Genomic DNA, 11,219 nt, shown 5'->3' with positions numbered 1-11,219 from the left:
CGCCGGGCCGGGCCGGGCATGGCTGAGGGGGCGGCGGGGCCGGGCGGTGCCGAGCGCTACTTCACACGCTGGTACAAGCCAGGTAGGGCCGGGCCGGGCTGGGCCGAGGAGGGGAGGCTGCGCTGCGGGGCCCTGACTCCTCTTTGTGCCCTTCTTGCAGACGTGAAGGGGCGGCCGTGCGAGGACTTCTGCGTGCTGCAGCACTCCAACAGGCGAGTGGCGGCGGGAGGCAGGGTCCGCCTCGGGCCGCAGCCCCGGAGCGAGCGGCAGCCGGGACGTGGAGAGGGGCGGCCTGCGATGTCCGGGAAGGCGGGAGGATGGGAGAATGACAAATCGGCCTCCTTATCCTTCAGTTGGTGCTCCGATAAGAAACGGCGAGGCTTGGCCTCTTCCCCCCTGACGGTCCCCATTCCACCCCCTCGTACAGCTCGGCCGGGTCGGTGGTGCTGCCCTCGCTCCCTGTCCTGCTGAAAGGGCCCCATACACCGTTCCTAGGGGTGTTTATGGAAAGGCTGGAGGTGGCGCTCAGTGCCATGCTCTAGGTGACACGGTGGTGGTCGGTCACAGGCTGGACTCGATCTCAGAGGTCTTTTCTGACCTGACCGATTCTGTGATCATCAGTAGAAGAGCAAAGTTCCAAAAGGCCTCTCCATAATGACATTTTGAAGGAGTCTGATTAACTCGATTTAGAACTCTTTCAGTTTGAACAAACATTCTGCTTTTTTAGATAAAACTTAATTGGTTTTCCATGTACATTTGCACACTAATGAAGGCAAGATAGCAAAGTGCCTTGCTTCTGCTTGGGTGTAGCTGGATATCCAGCGATTTGGAGTAAATCAGTGTGTACCTGATGTGGAGTCCCCTTCCATACCTTACCTCCCCCTGCTGCAGCCTGTGAGGGCAGCAGGAGCATTTCTGGGGTGTTTAGTCCCAGAGGGAAGAACAGAACCTAACTATTGTCCACAGAAAAACTGGCAGGGCCAGCGGCTCATGGGTTGAGGGAAGGTGAGGCAGCGTTTGTGTTCCTGATGAATTGCCTGCTCTAGGAATTCAGTGTAAAAGGGCATGCTTGGCACAGGGCAGAACCATCACCTCGATGCAGCCTTTGGAGCTGGATCTTCTCTGTGGCTGCTTCCTGCAGTTCTTCCTCAATTCTTTCAAAAGGGAAACCAGAGTACCTTCAAATAACAGGTGTGACAGCAACAGCAAGGAAGGACACCCTTCCATTTGCACTGAATACTAAATATAAGGTTACTAGTCTCAGATGTCTGATACAAACAGTAATTTACATCCTATTGATTTGTTCACTTGTCTATGAAGACTATTCTGCTACTTTTAATTCTGAAATATCAGACCCTTGCATTCCACAGCAGCTTAACCAGATGTTCTGTAAAGTATTTTACCATTGTTATGTATGGGGCTGTGGCTCAGTTTGCTTCTAGGCAGTGTAAAGTTGTCTCTTGATTTTTTTTGTTTTGCAAGGTCTCAGCTCCATCAGGTGATAGCTCAAAGATAAAAATCTGTCATCCTCCCCTTAGAAGGAAGCTGGGGTGAAGGGAGGTAGCTTTGCTGCTAGGACACGCTGCATGCATTCACCAGGATCCAGCTCCCTCTTGTGGGAGCTGCGCAGCCACAACTCCCCAGGAGAAATGAGGAGAGATGGATACAGCATCCAGAGGGAGAGATCTGGTTCTGTGCCCTGGTTTTCTCTTCAGTCATTCTTCTGTTGATTCTGGTGCTTGCTCTAGGTTTTATACTCTCAAACAGAATAGCTTCCCCTTGCTCCATTTACTGGCAAGTTCCTACTTGTACATTAGCCATGCTTCTAGGCTAGTCTCTTCAGCTGGGCTTGTCTCAAACTGTCCTGTGTCGTGGTAAGAACACTCCTTTAGAAAAAAAATGAAATGCAAGCAGCATGTTAACTAAGGCCCAGACCACTAAAGGATCCAGCAGTTGTAATTGTTCACCACAAAGGGCCTTTAGGTGTTGAAAACCACTGCTTTGTGTTACATTTTATGATAAGTATCCTGTACTTTACTTGTCTTAGCATACCTACTTCAGCTGCTGGCTGAAATGAACCATCCATGCTCTTATGGGCTACAGCACTGATAGAACAGCACTGGCTTATTTAAAAGCAGTGGTTCTGTTTCAGTAAGAAGTGCAGGGCTTTTGACAGTCCAATTTGGCATCTCAAAATGAAGCATTTTCTATGGGAGTGGCTTTAGGTCAGAATGCCCTTTTCATTCAGTTTGGTACAGCAGGTGTCAAATAAGATAGGCAGAGAAGTTTGTGGGACTTGCTTAGAGCACAAAGCTGCGGCTTCTTACAACTAGAGTGGAGTAATCATATTTTTTTTTTTTCCAGAATCTGTGTCATTACCTTGGCAGAAGCCCACCCTCTTCTTCAAAGTGGGAAAACAATTAAAAACATTAATTACCAAATCAGTGCAAACTGTAGCAGACTTCAGAATAAGGTCTCTGGGAAGTCAAAAAGGGTATGGCTTTTTGATTTCCTTAGTTTCCATTTTAATCTCTTACAGTGCCTGAAATGTTCCTGTCCTTTCTTGGATAGAAAACCCAGCAGCTTACTTCGTATTTCATTTAAAACCAGCCCCTCTGCACTTGAAGAATTTAGACTTGTCAAGAGGTGCCTGTCTGCCTGTCCTAGGCAGTGTCTTGCAGTGCTCCTACAGTACTGCAAAGTGGTTTCCAGTGTTGCTCAAACCCACCCACTCCTAGTAATTTTCTTGGTAGTGTGCACAAAGGGACATAAACCTCCCTGAAATAATAGAAATTCATTTCTAGGAAAATGTAAAGGAGTTGGAGACTACTCTTCTTTTCAAGCAGATCTAGAGAGTAGATGGGCCAGTTCAGTGTGGTGGGTTTTTGAAGGTGCAGTTTAACTTGTGTATGGTGCCATTCATCTCCTCTCTCCCCTGACTTTAGCCTCATCAAAATAGAAATTTGCTAGTCTGCAAGAAACTTAACTATGACTAAATCCGTAAGCTTCTAACAAACTTCTGCTTGATTTGTCTAAGTTGGCATCTCCCCTTCAGTAGGGAAACACAGCTCTGGAACTTGGAATGACCCGTAACTATCACACCTCCTTCCTTTTAGACATTGCTGATGGTAAAACTTTTACAAGCCCTGTGTAATTAAAACTACAGACATGTTTGTTTATTTTCCAAATGCAGGGAGCTCAGTTTTTAACAGAACTTGCCCCTCTGTGCAGGATATCTTCATCAGATGGAGAGGAATATACCATTTACAGGTAAGGTTTTTTCCCTTTTCTTTTTCTTACCTTGGCATACCACACACATCTACAGAAACTGAACACTTTTGCAGTTGCATAAGAGGGAGGCTGATAGAAGTGAACGAGAACATCCTTAGTAATCCAGCTCTTCTGCAAGAGAAGGTAAGACACTTTCTTGTTCTTTATTTTTCAGCTTTTATTTCACTACTAACTTCAGTCTCACTTTTCAGCCATCAACTGAGGGGTACATCGCAGTGGTTCTACCCAAATTTGAAGAAAGCAAGAGTATAACTCAGGGACTTCTGACGCAGAAGGAGTACGAGGAAGTTTTGTTGAAACGCCGCAGTTCTGCTTCATGAAATCAATTCTATAATTCTTACCTGTGTTTGATACTAAATGAGTGACTTTTATTGTACACTCTGAGTTTTATAGTATTGAACAGGCCCAGTGCCAGTTTTTAAAAGTGGAACTAAACTCCTTGAGTCATAAAAGAATAAACCAGTTCAAATAGTTTGTACATTAAAATTTCTGTAAAAACTTGATGCAAAACTTCTCCTTTTCTCTGAATTCTAGCACTATGGCATTTTAAATAAGCTCAGAATGACATGTTGGAGATTATTTATGCTCCACAATCAGCTTTGCTTCTGCTTAATGCAAGCATAGTACATACAGAAAAATCATAGCATTTAGCAGTCATGTAATTTAGCTAAACTAATACAGTATGGAGTTTGACACAGGTGAATGGAAAAGAAGAATGCAACAAAAGCCTATGTACAAAGAGCAGATAAACTTGAAAATACATAATTCACACCAAGTCGCATTTTCATGGTATCCTGAAGTCAAATAATGCCCTTTGTACAGAATTTTGTAATAAATCAGTATGTATTTTCTTAAATTTTAGATGGCATAATGTCAAGTCTGCCTAATACTTCAGTGGTTCTACAGACAACTCAAATTCTTCTCAGTAAGTTTTAATAAAAAAGAAAGCAACAACTGCCATCTACAAATAGGATAAAAGAAAAAAGGTTTGAGTCAAGACTATTCATCACTTAGAAATACACTTTTGTAGAGATGAATCATGTCAAGATTAAAGTTCAGGGGTGCAGCTATTGAAAGAGGTTCCCCCCCCACGACTACTTCACTGCAGGTATAACTTGCAACTAAAATAACATTTCAGTGCTTCAGGCCACAGCCTTTCAGACTATATTCCTGATTCTGCTTTATCAAATGCATAGACTGAAATAGGCCAGAGATGAATTTACAGACGTCAACAGTAGTGTTACATATAGCATATGCAGCACAGGGGGTCTTTACATAAAATGTCTGTTAGCAGCATCTTTGGGTTGACACATCCATTAAAACATTCATAAGCATTAATTACAAAATCAGTATCAATAGTATCAGATCTTAGGAAAAGCATTCACATTATAAAAATACAGAACATTTAGACGAGCTGGTGTTTTAACGGCTAAGTAATGGGACATCCGTTAGATGTGACAAAGGTCAACAGTTTTATATCAAATTAACTTGGCTTGACTTTCCACAAATGAAAGCAGTATTGAAACTTCAGCAAGTGTTAACTTTCAAATGGGAGTTGCTGCATTTCTCAGTATTATGATTACTTGCTCTCTAAAAATGTCATGTTTGTTACATGATTTTCTAAAGACTTGATGCCAAGTGTGTCTACTCTTCTTTCTGGAGTATGTGCATTTGTATCAGTTCGTATTCTGTCTTCTTTCCATGGTGGAGCAGGTTTAAGACAACCATTTCCCACTTTATTCTGTGTATAAGAAAGAATTCTTAAAAACAAACAAGCCAACCAAACAAACCGCAAAACTTTCAAATAGTGCAGATTAAGCAAGTACTCACCTTTCTCAGTAATTTGCAGCAAAGTGGAAGAAGTTGACATAATAGAGTCATCACATTCCTTGTTTTCAGAATGCATGCATCAACCTAAACAAGACAATTAATAGCAGAGTAATACCACTCAATACTTGTGTTAAGCAGTTTTTTTTGTCATGAGATGCTGATCTGCTTTGGGCCGGGTTAAGTAATACTTGTCCTTTTGAAATAGCTCCTAATCAAACGCAGGGTTTGCCTGCATTTAAAAAAAAAATCAGTATAGTACATGTAAAATGAGCATCCTTTCTGTTAAGCATGACTTGGGCTATAACGCAGACACATCCCAAGAGAATGAACTACTACTAATAACAAACAGTAACAGAAGTCTCTTGGAAAGAAGCTCTTAAAATTATAAATCTTAAAAGTATAAATAATCACAATTCTACATGGTTTTCCTTTCGTTTTATGGCTAACCAGCATGATTTAGAAAGCTATCATCATCTAAGCCTAAGTTTGATGTTATACTAAAAGTTATCTTAAAATATTAACATGCAGCACAGGTCACCATTCAAGTCTGACCACTTGAACATTAATTTGAGAACCTGTAATTGCTATGTACTGATACATTACTGTAGAAACAGACTGGAGTTCCCATTTAATTCAGAGAGTGTAAAACAAACCACACAGTTGCCCCAAGGTGCCGAATTTGGTTCATAGTAGCTTGCATGCTTTAGCCAGTTTCACACCCTGCTGTAAAACTGAAGCATCTTTTCCACAGCCAATTGGAAACAAACATCCAGGTGCATGGAAATGGTCTTGCTCACACTGATCACTACTGGCTCAGGGATGCTGATCCCCTCTGATCTTTGTAGATCTACTTCTTGGGTTAACAGTGATCGAATTTCCATGGCAGCTGTCTTTGTAGTTATTTATAGCAAATATGAAGACTGAAAAAAGTCTGCGCAGTCCAGGGTAGAGGCTACCTCCTGAGAAGCAAATGTGTTTCAGGAATGGAGCTGGGGCTTTGGAATTTGTTACATGTATAATAAGCATCAGTAACACTAACACCAGTAATTATTACAGTGGTGGAAATACATATTACCTTCCTTAAAATTCTGGTCCCTGAAATCTATACTGAAGTACACTTAACTGCAGTTCCTGTTTATCTGAATGGAGTTCTAGTGGATTAGAGTACTACTGCAGCCTAGTTCCGTACTTCAACTGGAGCAAAAATTAGTAAATTACTTTATTTTAAAACAAGTTAGGCGTTACTTTGAGAAACATATATAATTTTACCTTACCTTTGTAAATGTAGCACTTTTACCCTGAGCAGAAGCTTTAGCTGTTATCTGGAGCTGTTTGCACATAGAGATGAGTTTTTCAGCCTCCGACAGAAGAAAAGGCTTGTCAACATCATGTACCTGGTATGTGGTCCAGGAAGACAAAATAACTTGTGTTAAAGACTCCAACATTAAGTTAAGGGAGAAGACAATACAATCAACTTCTAAGCAGTATCATGGATGTTGTAAGATACATCACCTGATCAGAAAGAGCATGAAGAGCTGAAGCAAGCTTTGTGCCCTCTGTGGCAAAAATCTGAAAGGAAGAGAAAGCATTCAACAAAATGAAATTGCAACAGAAGGTAAGGTTTTTCCCTCTTAATAGTGTGCTTTTAAGTAAAAAGGCAGCAGGAAATATTTGTAGTAATTGTGTAAATATATAATTCACATGGCAGCAGTTCGCAGTGACTTCTGAAATAACAAGCTACACTACAGTCTGCCATCCTCACAGATAAGCAGAGTTTAAAGGCTTTCCCTTTACATATAAAAAAACCCCAACTTCCAGTTTTTCCAAACACAAATGTTTTGTGTTAACACCTGTCCTGTTTTTTTGTTTATTGTCCTTTCAAAGGTAACCAGTCTCCTGTTACACACAGGCATGCATCCTGGAAATAGCATCCCACATTTTTTCATTTGGGCCCTGGTCTTCTGTTTGCATTGTGCAAATTTTTACATCTTCTTTCTTTCCCATGAAAATCCTGCTGCTCAGACTAGCATTTAGTATCTATTAACACTGTCAGGGACTGAGCTGAGTGACACAACAAATACTACAAATGTGTTGAGGTCCACTGAATTTACCATAATGACAGTTTGCTATTCCTCCTCCAAGCTGGAATCCATCAGCGTAATGATCCTGTCTGAAGTTATTACTGGAACACTGGGAAGTTCACTTTCAGAATATGTACCAAGAGTTAGGCTGCTCAAAATCTACAGCTGCCAGTCAATTCATGATACCCTGTACTTATGTGTAAGGAATCAAACACTGAAGTTCCTGTTTGGCTTCACTCAGCATCTACGCCCTATTTTGTTAAAAATACATTACCTCTGCCTGATGAAATAAATCTTGAGTAGTTTTCAGAAGTCCTTCTCCTCTGTAGGAAATAACAAAAGCAGAAGATATGCCATTCATAGACTGCAGATTATTTTGCTTGCTACTAGTCTCACAGCTGAACATTTTATGGTTCACACCAGTGAACTGTAAATATCAGTCTTTTAGCAGATACTAGGCATGACAATAACTACCTACAGGAACTGCATTAAAAAATATTACACAAACACCTCGGTAGCTACAGCCCTATTGGGGAACTAACAATGGCTCATAAGCTGAACAATCCACATCTCTGGCATACTAAGTATTATTTGACTAGAGGGTAACTAAGAAAATCTCAACTCTGGTTAAAAAACCCCAAGCAAACCTAAATTCAAGTAAGAAAGCTGATATTGAATGGGCAAGTTTCAGATAAACACTCTTCAGTACAGCAAGGATCAGTAAGTAATTCTCATCTACAGTTATAGCTCATCTACAGGTATATACTTGTGCTTTAATTCCCTTAATTTTTCAACGTATTTATTAACAAACTTCTTAAAATGTTTTCTGTACCCAAGAGACATTTAAATAGATGCCTTCCAACAAAACACATTTTAAGCCCTTCAGAAATGATGGGGTGTTTAAAATTAGGTTTTTAAACAGCTTAGAAATTTACAAAAATTTATAAAGCCAATGGACAGAATCAAGTTCCTTTCTAAAAGGGTCCCAATTATTATGCTCTGAAAATGAAAATTTTTTCTTTCTTATAAATACTGTTAATGCTCTTTTTCCCGCCGAAATTTGCCATGTGCAGTGTATTTACCTGGTAAATAAATACATGGAGTAGGCCATACTTGACATGCCTTGCCCATGTTGCACAATCTCATTCTCCTGATCCTCCCATTTCTCTGTCTCAGAATCCACATCAGAAGTTAGCAGATGCAATTCTAATCCAAGTTTTGCGATTTTCGCCTGTTCCTGTAAATGGTAACCATATCTATGACACTTAGAAACACATTCTTTAGACAAGATAAAAATATGAAAGGAAGGGTTTTTTTACTAAAATGATGGCATCTTACCTCAGTATCTAGTTTGACTGGCTTTAATGCTTTCAGATTTGCATTATGCTTCTGTTTCAAACAAAAGAAAATATTCAATAACAGGAATTGGTAGTAATTTTACTAGAAAATTTAAAAGAGGTAGCTCTATATTCAAAGAAAGACTTTGCAGGAGAGTTCCAGAGGTTCAAACAAACTTCTCAGCATAAACTGAGAACCTGTTCTGATCTGTCTGTCCCGAAATGGCAGGTGTAGATGACCTCTTCCACAGTTCTCAGGCTTCACTTCCTAATGCAGTAGAGTCTCTTCCCTTTACCCCGTAAATCCTCAATAATACTCAGGACTAAACAGTCTTAAGCAAGTACTCCTGCACTGGTTTTTCTATCACCATCATATATAGCAATTTTACAACAAGGATGTTGTTATGGCTAATAGCAAGGTGATGTAGGCTACAACCCACATGAATGCTGGTGTGAGGAGGCAGCCCATTATCCTGTGTCACTTTGGAGAAGCAGCTGTAAACAAATACCGACACACTGATCTTTTCATGGGTTTCCTTCTTTTATTTAAGTCATGAACTATCTAAAAATAATGGATATTTGGCTGCAAACCAAATACTAGCTCACATTAAATAATAATTAGTGATACTGATGCGAGTGGACTACCTGCTAAGGCAGTGCTTGTCAACTGCATGGCAATCTTAGGCCATAATTCACCATTTATTTCATAATTATTTATTCTTGTAATTCATAATTTATTTCATAATTATTTGTTCTGGGCTTTAATTTCGTGTGTGGGTGCTGTCACTTTGCAAAGACAGCAAAACCACCAGGCGTGGGAGGCACAGTCCACATTCAGAAACCACTGGACTGCAGAGGAATAGTACAAAGTTTGTGTCATAATTTGGAGAGGTGTGAGACAGAGGACGAAGGTGGATAATCTCAGTGCCCAACTGAGAGCCTTGTGTGAGATTCTGAAAAACTCTGAAAAAACCTGCTGCTATTCATCAGAGAGAGTACCTGGGGGCAAATTAGGCTCCGTAATACCTGCAGGGGAAAAAATAAACAAGCAGCACACTGTTCATCGTGAACAGCATCAGAAATGAGATTCAGGTGCTATCTCCATTTCTCACTTCAAGAATCTGAGCAAAAGTACTCACACTGAAGTTCCTAATGCAATTTGGTGCTCAGTTTGGCTTTCTGCAATTTCTCTTTTCCCATCCAAAAATGTTTAAATATTCTGAATCTTATGCATGTCTACCCATATTAAACACTGCAATTCTGCCTATGTATTAGAAATGCTGATCTCATATCGAAACACTTAGCACAAAGGACCAATACTCCTAATTGTGATTTAACTATACTGCATATTAGAAATGCAATTTCAGGAATGCTGTTTTTAAGGTTGTGTCTTAAAAGAAGAAAGGAAGACAAAACCAAACTAGATTTGCTTGTAAACACAAACTTTGGTCTAGAACGTATGGTAAATATTTAAGCTGCAGAGCGAAGGGTATTCAAGAAAACCAACACTGCTTACAACAAATAGGCTTTTCCATTCACAAATAACTAAACAAAGCTCAGAATGTTCTTGCAGTTTTCTCTACTCTAGTGTTAACTTGCATTATTTGAACAGTACTATTGTAAAAGTCAGCTCAGTAGATACACATTATTCTGCTTTTAAAACATGATTCAACACTTTAAACTATAGAGGAAAAATTCGCATTAAGTACACATGTGACTCATCACTGCTGCTCTGGTCCTCATCTACAGCATGGTCTAGGGTGCCATTACCAGCAAACAGCACAGTGGCAATTAAACAGATGTAACAAAATTTGTGATCTAATTAGACTGGCAGGAACAGAGTGGTCTCTGTGCAGGGACAGTGTGGGCATCAGCCAGGCACAGCAGATCTGTGGTGGTAGTATGGGGAGGAGAGGCTCTGCTGAGAGGAACAGCACCAGGAAGAGAGGCAGTTCCAAAGCTCAAAGCATCAGCTAGGCAAAGAAATTACTGTGAAGAAACTCTGGTGTCCTGTGGATGCAATTCCTGTCTACTTTCAAACTGTGCATTTTTAACTCCCCACAATGGTAAGTATCTTGCAAAACTCAAAAAAGAAGGCAGTAACCTTTCAGACAGTAACACAGCAGAACTGTTTAAATGCTGACCACGAATTTTTTATTGAAGTATTTTCAAAAACATATGAATCCTTAAGTGTGACTTCAAACATTTAATCTCTGAATTATGAAGTCCAGAAGCTATGTGTCTTAGTCAAACTGGTGAGGGACAGAAACCCTATTCCAAGTTTCAGTACTTAGTTTTGTAACTGTGAAATTCACCCATGCTCATGGCAGCCTAACATACTCTATTTAAATGTGCAGACTGGATTTATAAAACTTTTTTTTATAAATACTGGATTTATAAAGCTTTTTTCATTAAGGGTTCAGAAGTTGTGTTGTGTTTGAAGCTGTAGAATTGCACAACAGAAGACATGGAGACAGAGGACCATTTCAAACTCAGTTTCCTCAACAGTACAGATTAAGGAAAGAAAGCAAGGAGAAAAAGAAACAAGCTAGAGCTTACTGTACCTTTTGAGACCATTCTTTCCCTTTTACCTACCCATGGAAAGACTCAGTTCATAGCAAGTGAATGAAATTACTGATTACACAACACTAACAAGGTTTAGGAAGCTTCCTAACACACA

The 11,219-nt window shown here is 40.1% G+C and overlaps 2 protein-coding genes across 3 annotated transcripts in view; one reads left to right on the top strand and one right to left on the bottom strand.

Moving 5' to 3' along the window:
• Positions 1-3,794, top strand: ABITRAM (actin binding transcription modulator). Of its 2 annotated transcripts, XM_062515420.1 has the most exons (6): positions 1-82; positions 161-212; positions 2,365-2,494; positions 3,194-3,270; positions 3,345-3,414; positions 3,483-3,794. In XM_062515420.1, the coding sequence occupies exons 1-6, from the start codon at positions 19-21 to the stop codon at positions 3,609-3,611; spliced, it is 522 nt and encodes a 173-aa protein (XP_062371404.1). In that variant the 5' UTR covers positions 1-18; the 3' UTR covers positions 3,612-3,794. The 2 variants fall into 2 exon arrangements, with proteins under 2 accessions (XP_062371404.1, XP_062371395.1); XM_062515411.1 differs by having other exon boundaries at positions 1-212.
• Positions 3,795-4,870: 1,076 nt separating this feature from the next.
• The window catches only part of CTNNAL1 (catenin alpha like 1), a 57,189-nt gene continuing 50,840 nt past the window's right edge, over positions 4,871-11,219 (bottom strand). The window contains exons 13-19 of the mRNA XM_062500406.1: positions 8,541-8,591; positions 8,285-8,439; positions 7,477-7,525; positions 6,634-6,690; positions 6,396-6,515; positions 5,122-5,205; positions 4,871-5,032 (exon numbers count right to left, since the gene is read on the bottom strand). Coding sequence (XP_062356390.1) covers positions 4,871-5,032; positions 5,122-5,205; positions 6,396-6,515; positions 6,634-6,690; positions 7,477-7,525; positions 8,285-8,439; positions 8,541-8,591 — 678 coding nt within the window. The remainder of the gene's footprint in view (positions 5,033-5,121; positions 5,206-6,395; positions 6,516-6,633; positions 6,691-7,476; positions 7,526-8,284; positions 8,440-8,540; positions 8,592-11,219) is intronic.

The sequence above is a fragment of the Cinclus cinclus genome, chromosome 1 (genome assembly GCF_963662255.1).
Source record: "Cinclus cinclus chromosome 1, bCinCin1.1, whole genome shotgun sequence".
Taxonomy (NCBI): Eukaryota; Metazoa; Chordata; class Aves; order Passeriformes; family Cinclidae; genus Cinclus; species Cinclus cinclus.
The sequence above is the reverse complement of the archived record's forward strand: the minus strand, read 5'-3'. Positions and strand labels throughout refer to the sequence as shown.